A 22,022-nucleotide genomic window follows, 5' to 3' on the forward strand; every position below is an offset into this window, starting at 1 on the left:
ATGCATTGTGGAGAATATAAAGCAATCTGACTCTATAGATGGTTCCAGGAATACCTGCCTTTAATTCAACAAATATTTATCAAGTGCCTCATATATACAAAACACTATTAGGTCTTGTGGGAGATAAAGAAAAAATAAGACACTGCCCTCATCCCCAAGTAATTTAGAATACAGTAAGGGAGATAAAACATGCATATATAGATGACTCACAATAAAAAAGTAAAGTATAATATTATGTAGATTCTGGGAAAGAAGACATAAATATAAAAAAGGGTAATTAATTACAGAAGGTAGTAAACTATAAAGGGCAAATAAAAGGAGTCATCATTATGGATTGGAATAGTAAGGCAAAGCTTGAAAATGAGCTGGTCCTTGGAAGATGAGCAGGCGTGAGAAAGGAAATAAGGAGAAAAGAGGGTTCTAGAAGAGAATTACTTGAACAAGGATAGAGTTAATTGTAATTTGTTAAGCAATGCTGACTGGTCTAGATAAAGCAAAGAATTCTGGTGTAAGGGATAGCAAGCGGAAGAGACAGAAGCCCTTGAATGTCAGGCTAAGAGGTCTGGATTTTATTTTGAAGGTAATAAGGAATATAGAGAAAGGAGCCCTCCTGTTGAAGTCAGAAGAAACTAGACTTTGAAATCTAGCTCTGATACTTACTTGCTATGATGTGATTTAGAGCAAGTCACACACAATTGCTAAGCTTCAGGTTCAATACTTTCAATGTCAGTGTTAGGGATTTGCTGTGAGGAAAATAATTTGCAAACTTTAAAGTATTAAAAAATATGAGGCATCATTACCAAGGAGGGGTGAGATGCGGCATGGTAAGAGTGAAATCTTATCAATTTTAGAGCTGTCAGGGCTGTGCTGGACAAACTGAAGGGGAAGGGAAGTCAATTCATTCTACTTAGTTTCTTACTTTTATATATGCTTCATCGGTTACAAAGTGATTTTATGTATATTTGCTCATTTAAAGCCTTATTATAACCTTGGAAATAGGTAGTATACATATAGCCCCCACTGTACAGGTGGAGAAACTGAAGTGTAGAGAGGTACAATGGGTCAACCTCTCAGAGAAAGCCCAGGGCTTCTTCCACAATAACATGTACAAACATGTACTAAGCACCTATGGTATTTAAGGCATAATGTGCGGAGTGTTGAGCAGGTGGGGACAGGGGAAGGGAGGATACTAAGATGTATAAAACTTAGTTCTGTCCCTCATGAAGTTTATTAGGAGGAATATGAGACATGTACATAAATATACATGCTACAAAGTAAAAGGTTATTCATCCCATAAAAGAAACAACTCTTTTAGGCTGCTGCATTTCAGGAAGGGGGGGGGGGGTTAGTTCTTACTAGGAACGTAGATCAGGGAGAGTCACATGAAGAAAGAAACATTTTCTAGATTTTTAAGGATAGATAGACTTTAAATAGATAGTTATAGGGGAAAGATAGGGAGAGCAGTAGTAGCCAGAGTAAAGGTGCAGTGGGTAAGTTTGGGAGTGGCTTAAACCAGGCATAATGTGATAAAAAACAGAAAATTCTGGTGGCAGGTCTAACTGAGGTACCACCTCTTTCATGAACTTTCCCCAGTGTCTCTCTGCCTCTACCTGAAAGTGCCTGCTCCAAATTCCACACAGCACTTTTCTTAGGCTTCTTATTTACATGGAGCTCTTCACTTTATAAATCTGTATAAATAATTTTTTTATTCCTTATTAAATTTTAAGTTCCCTGGGGGCAAGGGTATTTATTTTAAATCCCCAGTGCCTAGAATTGTGCCTTGCACATAGTAACTGGTTAATGAATATTTACAGAATGGAATTAAATCCCTACCTATTCTAGTGAGACATGAAGACAGCATAGCCTCAAAAAGGTACTGCTTCTTTTTCATAACTACAGGGCTCAAATCTAACAGATACTGATTTGTGCCACACACTTCCCCCTAAAAAAATTAATTTTGATTTTGTGAAAATGCTAAAAAGAACTATAAAATTATTTATTGTTAGAAAAGCTGAAAGCCAAGGAGGTATTTCTTCATTTCCCCCCACATATATTGACCTATAAAGGATTTCTTTTAATTAAAGTAGCTTTTGTATAATCAAACTAAAGGGTTAAATATAATAATATAATCAATTGTGTTTAATGACATTGTTTGGAAGAGCTTTCTAGTAGTATTTTTTAAGTACAATGTACTTAAATAGGGCAAGGATTTTACATTCATAGTACTAATATTCAAATTAAACTTTATTGCCGATCTAAAAACTGTGTGATTATTAGCACCCTTTCTACTCTTTCTTATCACTCTGTCACTGAAAATGCAGAATTCAAAGGGGGCCACACTAGCCTGAAGGATACTTGTTTGTTTGTTAGTCACTATACTTTGTATAAGAGTTTGGTGGTGAGAAATGTCGTTTCCCTTTAATCATAAATACTAAAGTTGTAGTACATGTTCATCTACTTTGCTGATGGGTCAAAATTTACTGTATTCTATTATTCCATGGAATGGGGAAATGATATACTCAGGACAATTAGCATGCTAAGCATACTAATAATGTTTAATGTTTTTGTTTACTCCAGTCTAACCAACAACTAAAGAAAAAAATTTCTTTAAATTCTGGGTAAATATGATTTAAGTTCTGGATAAATCTATTCTCAGTTGACATAATGTTAAGATTTCTGGAAGAAGACTTTAATATATTATACCCCCTGCAGAGGATTTGTGGGACAATATGGACATGAGTTACAGGGGATCAGAAGGCATATAGAGTTGGTGATCTGTGATCTATGATCCTTGGAGGGGGTACCTACGCTGATGAAATCTAAGATCCATGAAAAGTATGTGCAAAGCACTTTAGTTTAGGTGCTAGGGTAAATACAAAAATAATTAAGACAGGATCTGTGACCTTGTTCAGCTTAAATTTAGCTAGTGATAGTATAGAACATGCAAATCTAAACTACCTTGGATATTTTTACATCTATTCTGCACATATTCATGCATAGATGTTATTTTTTCTGTTCTTCCCTTGTTGACTCTGCTTGTGAGGTAAAAGTGAGGGAAACTGCAAGGGAAATTAAAATAAGATGCTTAGGAAGCTTCAAGAGCTATTCTATTGACAGTAAGTAGGTAAAGAAAGCAGATTTATTTAGTATATATATGCTCAGGATCAGAAACAGTTTAGGAGGGGAAAGGATACCACACTGAAGAATCGTTCTCAGGTGGAGGATGGCACCAGAGATTGGTCATATAAAGGGACTTATAGAGTGGAGTAAGACAAGGTATGGATGGTTCCCTCTTCCCTGGCCCTTAGTCAAGGAGGTTAGGCACTGCCATAGCCTGATACCAAATTAGTTCCATATGAGGTAAAGGGGATCTGGTTAGTGGATGATAAGGAAGTCTGGGGCTCAGGGTTCTTATATCATTATAAGTTGGATGCTTCCTGATTATGAATTATCTAGCCAAAGAAACTCATGAAGAAAAGAAATTTCAGTTAGATACCAAATATGGTCTGTTGTTGGATCTGTACTTTAAGCTTTTTTTTTTTTCTCACCAGAACCTGCCATTGTTTATGCTCTAGAGGAATAGCACACTAGAATAAAAGGTCAACTCCACATTATGGTGAAGAGTCAACATAGGACTTTATGGGCTTCCCCCATAAAAAAAAGATTACAAAGGATATGAATAATCACTGACCCACAGATCTACTTTCCCATTTATACAAAATGCTTCCACAATAAAGGATTGGGGCAGAGGGTTCTTCCTACCTTTGTTAAAAAAAAAAAAAGATTATCTATAGTAATATGTTGGAATTCATGTTACATGGTCCCATAGTTATTTACTGACTGTATTACAATATGCCACAATACTTATAATTCTAGTTGCATTCTGGGCATCCTTGATGAGAGAGATGAGTAAAAGGGAACTGGCAGTCTTTCATAAGCAATAAGCCACAGCAGATCACATCTTTACCATTACAAGATTGAAAGGCACAAGGAATATAAGATTCCACCATGTTTAGTGTTTTTTGCATATAAAATAATATTTGATTTAGTAGAGCAAAGCATTAAGGAATGAGGTAAGAGAAGTAGTATGAGATGTCATCAGAAAAACATATAACAAGAAATAAATATGGGCTGGCCATGGAGAAGAGCAAGAACCATCAGACAGATGTCCCATGTGCTCCCCTGTTATCCCTGTAATATCAAGAGAATGCGAGGAGGGTCCCCAGCAGGTTGGGTAGATTTTATGGTGACTTTATAGAAGGACATGGACAAGAATCACACATGATAAGCAGGCATGGATAAGGTATGATCTGCATCACTGGAATAATAACTACATTAATAAGATCATGAAATCATTGGTATACTGGAATACCGGGCAGAGTCTAAGAATGAGATAGAGGTTATCAAGTGTAGTGCCTAGACAACCAAAATACAGAGAAGTCATTCAATTACCAATCAGTGTTTTTAGCCACATCCCTAAGGTGACAGTAGCATTATCTTCTAAGGACAATAGCTCGGCATGATGCTATACGGATGGAAATCATTGCGTTACTAATTCACTTAGTGCAATTTATGGAGGCTGTGAGTTACAATACAAAATGTGTCATGGAGGATTGTGGATGAATGATAATCTACAGCAAGTAATTTCAATTCTTTTTAAACTTGTATTGCTCTTATAAATTCTTCATCACAGAGGTAGCTAAATCATTTAACAATTACATTCACTTCAATTTTGTCCTCTTATTCTCATTGCTCAGCTTCTTTATTACTTTAAAGAGGAAAAAATGATTCTAATATTTGCCTTCATGTTGAATGGAAAAAAAAAAAAACGTCTACAAAGGATGGAAAGAGGAGGAGCTAATTACCTCAATTGTGATTAATAGGTTTTTTGGTTTCCCTATCTCCTAGAAGCTGCAATGCCAGCTGTTTGTGTTTGCTTTAGAAGATCAGTCTAAAGGAATAAAGGTCATAGGGCAATGAAATTTTCTTTGCTTTTAGAAAAGACAGATGCCATAAATGCCCCTGGGAAGAGATAGTCTGCACAGGGCCTAGAAAACTACTGACAAACAAATTGGTAAAAAGGTTTGAGTAGCTGTCAATCCACCATGATTCTGCCTGGTGTCCATATTGCCCAAAAGCTTTCTTTTTAAAACTATATTCTGTTTAATTTAAAGTCTATAATGAACCTGAGAGAGAAAATTTGATTTTTTAATACAGATTAAGAGAATAAGCTATCATGGAATGTTCTATGTAATTTACACTGAAAAAAAGTTAATCCCACTCTTTGATTGTCTGTAAGCTCCACATTTTTAAAGAAAATAAGTACACATGGATTTGATTCACTTAATGCTGTATTTTTTTCAATGTGCTTGTTATATTCTTATTTATCCTTGGTAAACAGATGAGGGAACTTCCTAAAAAGGCTGGATAAGTTTCATGATTCTCAAAATTCCTGCTTGAGATAATGGTTTTTAAATACTTATTATAATCCAGAAGAACTGAAATCATTTTAGATTTAAAATTCAGGAATTTTATATAGTTGAATTTATATGATAAAGAACAAAAAAAGTTTTTCCTCCCTCATATTTTATGTTCAGGCATGTGCTCTCTGGGGGAAATTGAATGACTATTTTGAAAATCATTGCATGTACTGATTCTGATGATTCTGGATATATATGAATGTATTCTTCAAATGTCAGTAGGCTGTAAGTTTCTTGAGGACAACTTTGAATATGTAATACCCAAGCACAGAACAGGGGCTGGCATATAGTAGGCATTTTTCAAAAGTTTTTTGATTATTTGAAATATGTGTATAACTTGTAAGAAATAAGAATGTTTTCCAGCTTCTTGTTTGCCTGTAAGTATCTAAAAGGGATAAAACTTAGTTACTAAATATAATTTGCTGAAATGGTCTCTTACTCAGGAGGTATGCTACCCAAGTCTACTGGCCTTCTCCCATAAAGGAGGATCAGAAGGACTGACCCTAAATGTGAGGTCTTACTCTGCCCCATCCCGGAGCAACTCTGAGGAAATCTTTAAGATGAGCTTAGACATGGCTCTTATCTAGGGTCTGTGTCATCTTAAAACACAAAAATCTCATAAAGACACATTAATACAAAAACCAAAAAGTCACTATATTCTCTTGAGAGGTAAAGCAACTTCAGGGAACTGTTAAAGGAGCTGAGACTGCTATTTCACAACAAATTGGATCTTGCAAGGTCCAAAGATTTAATGGCTAGCCAAATAGGACCCTTTGGCCCTTCAAATTTCAGGATGATTTTGTTGGTATTCATCTTCTTCCCTAAAAAGTGGGAATCACATCCTTCTGGGGAGTTGGTGCCTGACTCTGGAATTGCCCAATTCTCAAATTCAGGAGGGTAGCTACCAAGACAATTTTTCAGGATCACTATTCACTGACCTATGCTTATGGAAGGAAGCAGGCAGAGAAAGCAAGCAGCCAGGGAGTCAGGCTCTCCTAAACAAGCACATACATTTGTATGTAGCCATCTCTGCAGCTTGGGAAAAGGGGTCAGAAATCCCCTTTCTCCTTTGCATCAAGTCCAAAGAAAAGAAAGCACTGAATAAATCCAAAAAAAGAGGCTGATATGTTTTGTTTTGTTTTACTCAGTTCTTACAGCCCTTGGAGTGAGCAGTTTCTCCTAACTCAGTCTCTACTAATCATCTTTGATACAACCCCTCATTCAATGGGGTGTAATCCCAAGCAAAGGCAACTTCCCAAAGTTCAAAATACCAGCATAGCTGCTCTCCATTTTATTCAGTGACAAATTAAGAACAGAGAAAATCAAAATACAGCATTCACTAAGTGTACAGCATTCATCAAGTGTAATTCAATAATTTCCAAGTACTACTCCACCCCTGGAAAGTACATTCATTTAGTCAATCACAAATCCCTTCTTCTCAAATGGAAATTAGTTTCCAATCATAAACAAAGTATATTCACTTGGTCAGAGCACAAAAAGTCAAAAGTTTCCCACCCCTGGATCACAACTGAAAAGGCCATCTATCCCTGAGTTACAACAAACTTAAGATATCATCACAGAATTTAATACCCAAAGAGAGGTCTTTTCTTCATCTTGACCTGAGGCAAGTTCTCAGCAATCTCTGTTCCTGGGGAGACAAAGCTTAACAAGGCCACAAGATACACTGCCAGTGTCCTCATTAATTCATTCTCTGTCTGTAGAACAGTCCTAGGACCCCTGAAAACATTAGCAAAACCCTCTTCCAGGATTTCTGTAAGCATATAACAAGAAAATCCTTCTTCAGGGCTTCTGAACCAACAGCAAGGTTCTAGGACCTCTGCAACAACAGCACTGGCCTTCACCAGTGGACGAATCTGGCAAAACAACATCAAAACAAAGTACCGGCATCACAGCCATGTTTCCTCAGTCCTTGGCAGCTCTCAAAAGTCCTGGGCAGCTCGAACTGGCCCACAGCAATCCTCTCCATCTCTCTGCCTCCACGATGCTGCTTTCAAGAAATTCTTCTGTATCTCTTCCTCTGCATGTGCGTCTCAAAATCCATGTCACCAGCTCCTCCCAGTTCAGCCCTCTCTTTTCACGTCAACAAGTCCGTCCCACAAGTGGGATTCACAAGCTCTGGGTTTTAACACAACCCAAAAACCAAGCCAATACAGGGGGATCTTTAAATTCCATTACTATTACATGGGGTTAATAAGATATTGCCCCATCATTTCAGCAAAGTGCATATCTTAGCCAGGGACCAGATGACATATCTCACAAAGGACAGAGAATGTCAAACTTCGTGACCCATATGGGGTTACAACCCTCAGTTTAAGAAGCAATGAAGGGGTCAGGAGTGGAAAAAAGTCAAAAAAGCCCTAACCCAGACTGTGAGATCAAAGGGTTCCTCTTATTACTCCCATCCAATGTGTTGTAGACTATAAGGTCTCTGAAGTCTCTTTGACTTCTACATCTTTGATCCTATAATCCATATACATTAATTTTCTATCACTTTATACGTTTTATAAACTTTAGTCTAATAATATAAACTTCCCATCTCTCAACTATGAACAGAAAAAAGTGGTGTCTGTCTTCTCTATTAACTATAATAATGGAGCAATAAATATTAATCTGAGAAAACTTTTCCCAGTATGGATCATTTTTAATATGAGTTAGATGATATAGTAAATTTTGCCTTTAAAAGAAATGATTTTATAATTCTGTTGACAAACTAACATAAAAAAAGAATATTAAACCAAAACACAGAAGCAATATGTATAATTATGTTTGCATTAATTTTTTTCTCTACAACAAGCTAACTAAAATTAAGGAATGAATTTATAAAGAATCCATTTGAGAACAACTACAGAGGACTATCTAAGAGATCTTTCCCTCCTATTTCACTGGACTAAACTGTAACTCTCTTGAGATACATAGTTAATTTTTTTTATTGATTCTTGGGCTTATAAGTCTATTTCATACTTTGAAATTCCCTATCTAATTTGCATTTTTTGTTAGGGACAATGCTTGTCAAGTGTCAGTTATAGGGACTTTAATTCACTCCACAAATTTAATCATCTTATTTTACATTGTAAAGGCAATTGAATTTACATTATGATCCATAAATAACAAACTCAAACATAAGATTCACATATTTTCAATGATTTTCTAAGAGTATACATAAAAAAGCTTAAAGTTGCCTTGGTAACTAGCAATATGTAGCTCAAAACAAATTATATCTTCCATATACAAAGTTTCAATTTTACTTTGAGAATCAAAATTAAAAGCTTAAAAAGTGACAACAGTGTTACAAAGAGTGTTTAAAATGAAAAATTCAGGAACATTAAGATCCTGTCTGAGAAAATGTTTTGACTTATTTAGTCAAAAACATTTCTAATGCTTCTCTCTTTTCTTGAACCTTTCTACATGATAAGCAAGGAAATATAATAGAGAACTTACTGAGCTGGATAACATATGAAGACATAGCTGAAAATTACACTCAAGAAAATCTGAAGAATATTTCTCTGATGAATCTCTCAAGTATCTTGACAAAAGACACCAATTCTTATCCAAGGAAATTTCTCTACATTTCCATACTAACAAGTTTCCCAATTGTTGTATCATAACACCATCTTCTGTCCCACTGCCTAACAAATTTCTCTCTATATATGTCAACAGACTTTTAAAAGAAAGATGTAGAACATAAGGCACCGCTATTGGTTTAGATGTAATCCTGTAAAAATTAGAGAATTATAGAACAGGAAGGGAATCTGAAGATCATCTATTTCACTCTTTTCATTTTACAGATAAGTATAAGACCCAGAGAAATGACTTGCTCAATCATATAGTTTTAGAGTTAGGGCTAAAACCCAGGTCTTCTGATCCCCAGGCCAGAGCTGTTTTCATTATTATCCACGAGGTGTCTTGGCATCACTTACACTGGTCTGACTAGTATTTCTATGTGTCTACTAGGTATTACTGTTACATAAATGACAAATCAGACTTAGATGCTATATCATTTGATCCACACTTATCTACATTGCTAGATACAACCAAAATTAACCGATAGTGAAAAAGAGAGCCCTACATAGAGCACATTTGTTGAAGCAGTTAACCCTAACTACTCCTCTAAGTCACTTCTTCATATTGCCATCATGGATTCTGCCCCATGCCAGATCTACTCACATTAATTTAGTTTTTCAAACTCTGAACCTTCCTGGAGAGATAACAGAACCTCTCAGTGGGATGTGGAATAATGGTCACAATTACTGGATATACTTTTACTGTAACTTCCACAAAAATATGTCCACTTAAAAAAAAAGTTAAAGTCAAAACAAAAAAAAGTAAAATCTCATTAAATTTGTTCCAACAATAGTGAATATAACTCAGAGATTATTTTATTGACAAATGAATCCTCAGCCAAGTAGTTGTGATCTTTGGGTAATTGAACACTATGCTACGATGTTCATTTTTCTTAGATCATTTGTTCCTAATCTAATTCTTTTATTTATTTTCAATCTTTCCCTGTCTACTGGTTCATTTCCTATAACCTACAAACATGCTCATGTCTCCTCCATTGTGAAAAAAACTTCACTTGATCCTTCTGTCCCCACTAATCGTCATCCTATCTCTTCTACCCTTTATAGCTAAACTCCTTGAAAAGATCAACTACAATAGGGGCCTCTAATTTTCCCTCTTCTTGCTCTCATTTTTTTGAGGGGGGAAGGCAGGGCAATCGGGGTTAAGTTACTTGCCCAAGATTACACAGGTAGTAAGTGTTAAGTGTCTGAGGCCGCATTTGAACTCAGGTCCTCCTGACTCCAAGGCAGGTGCTCTATTCACTGTGCCACCTAGCCACCCCTCCTCTCACTCATTTAATTCTTAACTGTAGACAATCCAGTTTCTAAGTTTATCATTCTACCCAAACTGCTCTCTCCAAAGTTAGTGACCATTCTCTTAGTTGCCAAACCCAACATAGCTTTCCTTTATCCTTGTTAGAAACACAAACATCACTAATACCAAAATCTGGGTATCAAAGGAAGTTTATTGAGGAGAAGTTCACAGGAACTGAACACCCCTGGCCAGAAGCAGACTCCACCCTTCTTTAGGAGGGGGAGTCCTGAATACAAAAGAAAAGCTTTATATCATTAGTCCAGTTCAGACACTGCCTTCAGAGATGGATTGGTTTGCTCTCTTCAGGGATTTCAATTTTTCCCATACACCCTTTACCTAGTTCTCCCAAACATGACCCTCCTCCCATCACCATACATTATCATACATCCCATGTTCTGCTAATAAGGATCTAATTTTATGTGGGGCATTTCAGATAATGTACATGAGTTTTATTAATCAAGCGCAGTGGTCATTTTGGAATACCCAGTCATTGACCCCCACTGGTTTAAACCAGACTTCAATCCTTATCGCAGCCTGAGAATCTCCCAAGGTCACCGTGTGCTTTCTTATTTGTTGGGTCCACCCGCTGTCTGCTAACTCGCTTTGTCTTACTAAGTAATTTCTAGCAACTCTATGAAGACTTAATTCCCTACTGTTTCTCACAATTTATTATCAGTAGTTTTTACTTCAGTAGTTTTTAGCGTTCTGTAGAAACTTAATTCTTTGCTGTCTCTCATATCCTCACTCTCCTTCACCCTCCGCAGCCTTTCACATCTGTTACCACTTTTTCCTCCTTGACACACTCTTCTCTCTAAGTTTTCAGGACACCACTATCCTCTGGTTCTCCTCTTAATTATCTGGATGGCACTCCCTCTCTGTTTGTTGGATCTGCTACCTTTGCTGGATCTTCTTCCTCTAACCACAGGTGACCCTCAGGGCTCTCTTCTCTTTTCACTCTATACTACTACGCTTGGTAGTAGTATCTATCAGCTCACATGGATTTAATTGCCATCTCTAAGCTGATGATTCTCAAATCTACCTATCCTGCCCTAAACTTTCTGCTGACTTCAATCTTGTATCTCCAACTGTTTTTCAGGTATCTCAAACTGGATGTCTTTTTTTTTTTTTTTGAGGATTTATGTGGGTTTATTTTATATCCTGCAACTTTGCCAAATTTATTTATTATCTCAAGTAGTTTTTTACTTGCTTCTCTAGCATTTTCTTTTTTTTTAATTCTTTAATTTATTAATTTGTTTGTTTCCTTTTAGTTTACAGGATTCAATTCCACAATTCCTTGAATTTCACATTTTGTCCCCCTCCCTCCCCTCCCCCCCATGGTGTCTTATAATCAAGTATAGGATCTGTAAATACTTTCACATTATACAATGGTCAGGTTATAAGGATGGATTGTACCAGCTGGAATGAAAAATGGTAAAGAGGACATAAAATCAAATAAGAGAACGAAAAAGATCAGGTATTTTGCTTCCACCTGGATATAAATTTAGTTCTTTCTAGTTCTTTCTCTGGATGCACGTTTTTCTCTCCATCATGCGTCTTTTGGGATTGACTTATATCCCTGCATTGTTGAGAAGAGTCCAGTCTATCAAAGTTGGTCCTCACACATACGTTGTGTCTGTAATTGTGTACAAATTCCTCCTGGTTCTACTCTTCTCACTCAGCATCAGTTCTTTTAAGCCTCTCCAGGTAAATATGAAGACCGCCTGCTCCCAGTTTCTTATAGTGCAATAATATTCCATAATATGCATATACCACAACTTGTTCAGCCATTCCCCAATTGATGGACACCCCCTTAATTTCCAATTCTTTGCCACAACAAAAAGAGTTGCTATAAACATTTTTGTACATATGGGTCTTTCTCCCATTTCTATGATCTCTTTGGGATATAACCCTAGGAGTGGTATTGCTGGATCAAAGGGTATGAAAGTATTTATAGCCCTTTGGGCATAGTTCCAGATTGCTCTCCAGAAAGGCTGGATCAGTTCACAACTCCACCAACAATGCATTAGTGTTCCAGTTTGCCCACATCCTCTCCAGCATTTGTCATTTTCCTGTTTTGTCATCTTAGCCAATCTGACTGGTGAGATGTGGTACCTCAGAGTTGTTTTGATTTGCATTTCTCTAATCAATAGTGAATTAGAGCATTTCTTCATGTGCTTATAGATAGCTTTAATTTCTTTCTCTGAAAACTGTCTGTTCATATCCTTTGACCATTTATCAATTGGGGAATGACTTGTATTCTTATAAATTTGACTCAGTTCTCTGTATATTTTAGAGATGAGTCCTTTGTCAGAGACATAGGTTGTAAAGATTCTTTCCCAATTTCCCACCTCCCTCTTAATCTTGGTTACATTGGCTTTATTTGTACAGAAACTTTTCAATTTCACATAGTCAAAATTATCCATTTTACATTTTATAATGTTCTCTAATTCCTGTTTCGTCATAAAGTCATTCCCTCTCCACAAGTCTGATAGGTAAACTATTCCTTGTTTTAGCAGACTGCTTACAGTATCAACCTTTATACCTAGATCATGAATCCATTTAGACTTGATTTTGGTATATGGTGTTAGATAATGTCTATGTCCAGTTTCTGCCATACTATATTCCAGTTTTCCCAGCAGTTTTTCTCAAATAGTGAGTTCTTATCCCAAAAACCAGGGTCTGGGGGTTTATCAGACAATACATTACTGTAGTCGTTGACTTCTGAATCTCGTGTGCCTAATCTATTCCATTGATCCACTCCTCTATTCCTAAGCCAGTACCAAGTAGTTTTGATGACTTCAAACTGGATGTCTTGTAGACATCTTAAATATGTCCAAAACAGAACTCATTTTATTTTCTCCTAAACACTTTTCCCCTCCTGCCCTCTTTATTACTGTAGAGGACACCACCATCCTCCGAATCCCTCAGGCTCACAATGTAGGGAGTAATCCTAGATCCCTTACTATCTCACACTCCCTATATTCAATCTCTTGCCATCTGATACCTTTGCAACATCTCTGGTATATTCCATCCCACCCCCAGCCCCCCACCCCCCACCCTTCTTCTAAGATACTGCCATCACTCTGGTGCAGGCCCTGAGTATTTTACTCCAGGAATATTTCAATAGCCTGCTGGCGGGTTTATCTCACTCAAGTTCCCCCCTACTCCACTCCAATGTATTCTCCATCTGCCATGAAAGTGATTTTCTAAAGTGCAGGTCCAATCATATCATTACCCAACTCAATAAATTCCAGTGGCTCCCTATTAGCTCCAGGAAAAAATACAAAATATTGTTTCATGTTTAAAGTCTTTCATAACCTAGCCCCCTCCTAACCTTTCTAGTCTTTTTTAACCATATTCCCTGGCAATACTCTATGATCCAGTGATACTGATCCTGGTTATTCCATGAACAAGAACCCCCATTTTCCAGCTTTGGGCATTTTGTCTAACTACCCCCATGCCTGGAATGCTCTTAATTACTCTGTTTCATCAATTGACCTCTCTAGCTTCTTTTAAGTCTCAATTAAAATTCCATATTTTACTAGAAGCCTTCTCTAATTCTTCCTAATTCTTTTCCTTTATCCTATATATGGCTTCCCTATATATTTGCTTGAATGTTGATTCTCCCAATAGATTGTAAGCATTTTGATGGTGGAAACTGTTTTAGCCTTCTCTTTGTATCTCCAGCACTTAGCATAGCGCCTGGCACGTAGTAGACGCTTAATAAGTGTTTGTTGACTGATTTTCTCTTTGTCTTAATCAGTACCAAATAGTGCTGATATAATCACTTTGCCCCATAGCAGTAATTCTGAGTTGGAAAGATGGACCACCGTAGTTTCTCATTTAATTTCCTCATAACTGCTTGGTCTAGTATTCTTGCTAGACTGTTGGAATAGTTAAGAAAAGAGCTGGGCTGTATTGCTTCCTCTTTCTCCACCGTCTTGGCAGATCGCCTTACACATTCATGTTTCAAATATGTTTCTTGTAAATAGGATATCGTTGGATTCTGTTTTCTAATCCAATCTGCTACTCTCCTCTATTTTATCAGTGAGTTCATACCACTCATTTTTACTAAATATATATAAATATATGCTTATATATACATACATATATTATTACTTATGTTCGATAAATAGATCTATTTACCTATAAATATGTATGTCTCTGTAATGGTAATGGGATTTGAAGATCTTCCATGCCCCTTGTATTGGCAGGCTGGCAGGTACTTAGCACTTAGTTTGGGGTTCATAATTGTGTCAGGTCTTGAGACCCAGAACTTGTGAATCCCCCAGTGGGATGAACTTGCTGATATGGCAGGAGAGAGTGGGGCAGGGAGGAGCTGGAGCCGAGTAGGGGCCGGTCTGGAGCCAGCATAGTGACCAGAAGAGGCTGAACCGCAGCGGGTAGAGGTACAAGCAGCAGTGGGGTGGCAGCCGCAGTGAAGATATAAGTGGTAGGGGTGGCATGAACTTCTTCTGAAAGCCAGCCAGAACTTCTGCTGAGGACTTCTGCTGAGAACTGCCAGCAACGAGAATGGCTGGGAGCAAGCAGCTGCCATGGGTGAGGGGAGGAGGATCTTTGCCTGAGGGAGCCTGTTTTGTTTTAAAGGTTTGGGAATGTGGGTATTCACTGCATTAACTATGTGTACCAACTTCATGACTACTATAATGACTTTGACTTTCTGGTTTGGGGACTTGGCTTTCTGGTATTTGAATAAATTCTTCGGCTCTGTCTCCCATGTGGAAAGCCTGTTATATTTTATGATTCACAAATACACCAGCATATTTATAGTCACCGTGGGTGTTGTGAATACTGCACTGTTGTTGCAGTCTGTGTGTGTGTGTGTGTGTGTATGTGTGTGTGTGTGTCCATGTGGGTATGCACTTATAGTATATATACATAAAAATGTACTCTCAAGGAAGTCACATACTAATGATGAGACAACATGCAAATTATTATGTACATGAAAGACAAGAGAAAATGGAAAGTAAATTAAGAGAGAAGACACTAGAGGAGAAGAATGAGGAAGTAACTATGGAAAAGGCCTGGAGTCAGGAGAGGGGTTTTTGTTGTACATGAGGAACAAATGGCAAGCAGATTGGTGTTACTAGAACATAAGACTATATGGAGGGGAGGGAAATGTAAGGAACACCTGAAAGGTAGTATCTGATTATTATTATTTGATACAACTTATATGGTCTTCCTTCTGACCAACTAAATGACCAGAAATTTTCCCTCCTCTCCCTTCTTTGTCTTCTTCCTAATTTCTTTATTTCTCTTTATTTCAGCCTCCTCTGCAGTAAGATTTTTATTGATGGAGAATTATTGACTTTGTTATCTGTGCTTGTTTCATATGTTATTAAACTTTTAAGTTTTGCTTTCAATTGCTGATTAAAGGATTCTAAAATTCCTGATGTGTTTGTTTTCTGGATTTCTTTCTATATACTGCCTTTAATTTGTGAATGTGGCATTCAAGTTTCTACTTGAATAGTAATAGTAGCTAGATATTGATGTGATCCTCCAATGACTTTCATTACATCTTCAATAGCTCCTACAAATTGCTTCTTTATCATTTGTCATCAGGTAGATGGATTTATCTTTTCTCCTATAATATATAAGGAATTATCTTAGATATTTTGAGGAATATTAATAAAGATGATATAAAAATATAAAGATATTTCCATATAAAAAGAATATAAAATACTCCAGAATCTCTCAAAGTAAATAGCAGCACTCTTCAAAATAAATGCTAAGACACAGAAAAGAAATGGATATAATATATTAATAATAAAATTACTTCTGAAGCGTGAGATATGCCTTGCTGGAAAGTTGAAAGAAAGTATAAAACTAAAGAGAAAATATAATGTCTATATAGGTAGAAAATCAGGATTCAGAAAAAGAATGTGATGATACTATTGGAGAGGAATCTTTGGAAGAGAAATCAAGAGAATTATTCAGAGAGACTGATATTAATTTATTTTTAGAATGGAGAAAGATGAGAATAACCCAGTAGAGAAAGCCGCTCTTTTTGCTTGACTGGTATTGTGTGCATCTCAGTTTGAAAGTCAATGTGAAATATCTGTGCAGAAAAAATCTAACATATGAATTTACTGAAACTATCAAATTATTAGTAATATGCACATATAGGAAAATGTGTGGATCTATAGACCTGAACAGAATGCAGGAGAAATAAGATATCCTCCCTAATTTGGTTTCTCACAAAGGAAACAGGGTCAACAACAGGGGAACAAAAGGTGACACAGTGTTAGACCAAATGCCCTATAAGTTTTATAATGAGAGGTAGGTAATGGGAACAGATTGCATGTGAGAAAGGTAGAGATGTAGACTTATTAAGCTAAGAGATAAGATGTCTGCCCATCTAGTAGCATTTTCATTGACATAGGCAGAGCCTCAAAATAATATTTTTAGATAAAAGTCGATCCAGAGAGGCCTGAAAAAAAACTTCATCAGTGATGACCATACTATTGTCTAATTAATTTAGGATCCACTTCTGAATCTCTGCTTATCTTACACATACCAGTATGGGAACATGTAAGACCAGACTTGTTTCTCTGGTGTTTAGAAGCAACCGAAGGTGGGTACACTAAGTAGGAGGCTATTGAAGCAGTTTGGGTGAAAGGTGATGAGGACTTTATCTAAGACAGAAGCTTTGTGAATTAAAGAGAAAGAGAGAAATGCAAGCAATGTTATGGAGACAGAATTAATAAGACTTGGCAAGTGAGGACAGCATGAGATTCAGTCAGTGTATGTCACAGCAGTCAGATCCATTGCCAGAATAAATCCAACATGAACTATTCAGTGCAGTTTCACATTCAGGGGCATTGCTCTTTAAGTAACTCTCCAGGGAAGCTAGAGCACAGGCAGATCAGATGACCAGAAAGAGGAAGCTTTCCAAGATGGGTTATAGCCCTTCTTGCATGACTGCTTCAAGATAGTTGGGGCAGTTGACTGTCTACAATGTCAACGACTATTCTGGAGGTGGGACATGTGAGTTACTTCTGTTGCTGAATAGAATATACCAGTGGACGTGAGAGAACTGAATTGCTATGGATGACAGTTTTCATGTTAGCTGAAACTGAAGAAAACTGAGCCTGGATAATAGATCAGAAAATTTGAGAAAGGTTCAACTAAGATACAGAATCAGCTTTGCAAAAAGAATTTATGAGGGACTTCTATCAAGATGGTGAAGTAAGAAGTTATGTCTTAGTCTAAGTTTCAGTCTCACTACCTCATAATAAGAAGAAATGCACCAAATAAATACAAATTACAAAAACAAGATGAGAAATAAACATCTTTTAACAATATAATCCCTATCAGGGAAAAAAAAAACTTAAAAGGCTATGTTACCAACTCGCTTTACTCTACTGCACTCCCCACCCCCTGTCCAACCATGTTGCTAGGCTTATTTTTATTGATTTATTTGCTCTTGCTTTGGCTATGGTGGTTTCTATTGTCTCCAAAAAATTTCTCCTTGTAGTGACAGATTCCTCACCCCTTTCCAAATATGAAGAAGAGTACACGGAGTTTACTCAGCCCTAGGGGAAGTGAAAGCAGCTTTCTGGAATAGAAGACAAACTATCTAATAAAGGAAATAAAATGTTTCCATAAGGAGTGTCATGAAAATCCAGGGAAGAGAAATTATCCAAAAGGAAGAAGTATTCAACAATGCAAACAAAACAAACCAACACAACTGCAGAATAATAAAAAAGGATGAGGGTTGTTGAGGAAAGGCCAGAGGGTTTAGATGTCAAGAGATTGTTGGTGGCTTTGCAGAGAGCAATATCAGTCATTCAGAGGTAAGAGTGGAAGCCAGTCTGCGAGGGTTTAAAAACTGAGTGAAAATCGACGTCACTGTCTAGTGGAAAAAAGCATTGCATTGGTAATGAAGAGACTTGTATGCTAGTTTCAGTTTTGCTACTATCTAGTTATAGGACAATAGCCAACTCATTTAACTTCTTTAGACCTCAAGTTTCTCATGTAGAAAACGAAGGAATTGAATTATATAATGTCTAAGGCCTTTTCAAGCATTATTTGAATTCTAAATTGCATGGGTACCAAATGAGTACATATGACGTTACTAAGCAACAACTTTTTGAAGAACTATATTCTTTTGCTTCTACTCTGCTAATTTTAACACTACACTCTTATCTGCTATTCTTCTGTAGGCTACAGAATGCCACCATAAGAAGGCGGTTCAGGAGCAGCAATGCCAAGTGTTCACTAATAATCCATATATAGATTTCTCTTCCCTTTACATCCACTTACTGAATTAAATAGCTTGGACACTAAATCACCATAATGCTAAAAATGGTGCCTATTACGTTCAACAATACTTATCAGTAATAAGATGTGAATGTAGAGTTGCAAGCTTTAACACTGGGCAGTGAAGACTATACTGGTTCTGCTTACTCTTGAACAGTAGGAGAAAGTGACAGATTCTTCCCCTCTTCCCAAATATGAAGGAGTGTACAGGCCTGCTTGGATCCTGTCTGACATGCCCCTGCTACCAGCTATCAGAGACAAGGAAGCTGTCACTGTGCTCTGACTTGGCCAGAAATCATTTGACCTCTGTTACTTGGGGCAGGAGAAGGGCCATTCACCCTGTGAAAGTGTCCCTTTTTAGAAATCTTCCTCAGCTGTGGTTAACAAAAGTAACTCAACCCATTAATAGCAACAGATTCCATTCCTCCACTCTGTTCACACCATACAAGAAAGGACACTCCTATTTGTTTTCCCTTTATAATAAGACAGGAAGAGTCATAGAACTAAATTCACAGACAAGATTCTAGTGATCCTAATGTGCGCATAGGTCTTATCAGAAGTCCCTAACAAATCCCACTAGCTCTATCTAGTCCCCTGGTTTCTTTTTGCTGTCCATACAGAAACGTATCAGTGTCCCTTCTATCCTTGCCATTGGGACTTCCATTTTTCTAGGTGCATAAGGATATGATTTATCTTTCTTGCGAGAATCACAGATAGACACAAAGGGAAAAGGACTCCAGATACTGTAAGAAAAGAATATATATAAGCATTCTGACTATGAAATCACACAGAGTTCCTATTTAATAGAAATTTCCTGGGGAGCAGTAATTCAGCAAAAAGTCTAACTCTTTGGAATGGCAACTGATGAAAATACAGTTCCAGCTACCCAAACAGTGCAGTTATTCTCTATCTGCTGGGTATCTATTTTTTCACTATATCTCAGTTTTCCTCCTGAGGAAATGATAATACTGACTAGAATTGCAACTTCTTGCTTTGAGTGAGGCTTCAGCTGAGCTCAACCTGATTTTATTTCATGCCAGCTCCTCTATCCTGAAGGTCTAGTGATTCCCTGTTGTCAGCTTTTACTCGCTTGATACATGGGCACTCCTAATCTTCTAATGTTTACCAGCTATCCTTATTACCCAAGTCCTTTTTTTTTAATATTGGATAAGGGGATTCTATTTCTCCTCCTCCAAATCTGACCATCACACCACCACAACCCTAAATGTGCTTGCTCAGGAAAAGAAATGGACAAATCACAATCGCTCAAAGCAAGTCCTCTGACAAGAGAACCTTTATATTCACTGTAATACATCTCTGAAAAGGAGATGATTTTTGTTACTGAAGGAAAAAATATCTCTTTTGAACCATAATTTAGAGTTGAGTTGACATCAGGTGGAAACTTTCCTAAGACACTGAGCTCAGAGCATGCATTTTTAAAAGGATGAAAATGTATTGCTACATAAAAACATTTTTTTAAATAGTGGTTATTTAGTAAATGCATCTGATCCTCTGGTTAGGGTGGTTCTTAGATCCTAACAGGCATGTTTTAATACATTTACATAAGGAAAATAACTGAAGAATATAATTTTACCTGTATTGCAAGTGCACGAGCTACAAGACCTCGAAGATACTGCAAGGGATCTTCTGGACCTTCCCACTTGCTCTGCCATATTAGAGGACACTGTAATAAAAAGTCATAATTACTTTAGTATATTAGTAATCTTTTGATTTCAATATTACTGATGGAAAAGCTACTTAAGGTCTCCTATTATGGGCACGCTTCATTAATAACACAATAGTTTTTGCCATCACAATCTTTCTCCCATCTGACCACTTCTTCCCATTCAGGCCCTCACCACCCTTCACCTAGATTATTGCAACATTTTCTTGATTTGTCTCCTTGCCTTAAGAATTTTCCTACTCCAGTAGATCATACATACCTTTTACCAAAGTAATTTTCCTTAAACACCAATCTGACCATGTAACTCCTCAACTCAATCAACTCCAGTGGCTTCTTATTTCCTCTAGGATAAAATATAAACTCTTCTGTTTAGCTTTTAAAGCCCTACACAACCTGGCTCTCACCTATCTTTCTAGCTTGAAAAGATAATCCTTTCCTTCCCAAATAATGCAAAATCCATCCAAAATGGCCCTCTTTTTGTTCCTCACACAGGAAAATTCACCTCCCACCTCCTTGCCTTTGCCCTGGGTTTTTTTTTTTTACTTTAATGTTATTGATTTGAAAAAAATCCCTTATTTTATGATTTGCTTAAAACCTTTAAACAAATTGTACTTTAAAGGATTATAGATAATCCATTTTTGAATTCCAGTACACACCAATGTTTGTTGCTATGCAGAGAGAATGTCATTGTGTATAATTTCATGTAACCTGTGATATATATTCAGCTGTATTTTTATTAAAATAATAAACCATGTCAAAAGAACTTGTCTATATAGATGAATTAGGTATTTTTAATACCTTAAGGATTCTTGGGGACACTATTTATTTAGTAAAGGTTTAGAGATTTGCACAGTTTTTTTTCTAAATTTTAATTTTCCTTTTTCATGTCCTACTTTCTTGTCATTTCTTTATTTTTTTAAAAAAACAATTGGGGTTAAGTAGCTTGCCCAAGGTTACACAGCCAGTTTTTTTTTGTGTGGGTGTTAAGTATCTGAGGCCAGAACCTATCCTGTGTTCTCCCAACTCCAGGGCCAGCACTCTTACTCACTGCGCCACCTAGCCACCCCATCATTTCTTTATTAATAAAAGCTAATTCCTATTGTAAGCAAGATCTTCCTTTTGCATATTTAAATACAGCTTTGATATACATGCTTGTTTTAGGCATTTCTGGGAAGGACAATTCTGGAGATAGAGGCATTTAGTATTTCTAACACAATGTCAAAAATACTAACATTGCCTTTTTTTCTGGGAAAATGATGGACAAATGAGTCAGGAGCAGCTTTAAGGCAGAGGAAGCATTTTTTAAACCAACTGTCTGTGTTGGGGAAAAATGAGGCCTTGCCTCCCTAAGAAGCTGCCAGTTTTGTAGTACACACTCCATCACCTTCTCTTTTCTCCTAGAAGTAGGATCCTAGGATTTAAGAGCCACCAGATGTGGCCTTAGAGGTCATCCAGTACAGCCTTTCTCCCAAGAGTAGGAGTCATTTTAGGTAACTCTGATTTGGTTTACTGTTTGTCGGGAATCTGGATGGAAAGTGACTCATGAGGTATGGCTGTGAAGAATAAGTTTTCCTTGCCCCTTCTGGAAATTTAGGTCCAGTTAACCATTTGTATTTGACTTAGGGAAGGGATTCGTTTAAGTAAGTTGCACAATTCTGGGAAACGTTGGCTTTCTACTTCCT

The 22,022-nt window shown here is 37.0% G+C and overlaps 1 protein-coding gene across 1 annotated transcript in view; it reads right to left on the reverse strand.

The window, feature by feature from the left end:
* DYNC2H1 (dynein cytoplasmic 2 heavy chain 1) overlaps positions 1 to 22,022 on the reverse strand; it is a 429,393-nt gene that overhangs the window by 44,494 nt on the left and 362,877 nt on the right. The window contains exon 86 of the mRNA XM_069080147.1: positions 20,251 to 20,340. Coding sequence (XP_068936248.1) covers positions 20,251 to 20,340 — 90 coding nt within the window. The remainder of the gene's footprint in view (positions 1 to 20,250; positions 20,341 to 22,022) is intronic.

Source organism: Petaurus breviceps, unplaced genomic scaffold (genome assembly GCF_028583685.1).
Source record: "Petaurus breviceps papuanus isolate PSGF00001 unplaced genomic scaffold, PetGlider_PUasm1.0 91133, whole genome shotgun sequence".
Lineage (NCBI taxonomy): Eukaryota > Metazoa > Chordata > Mammalia > Diprotodontia > Petauridae > Petaurus > Petaurus breviceps.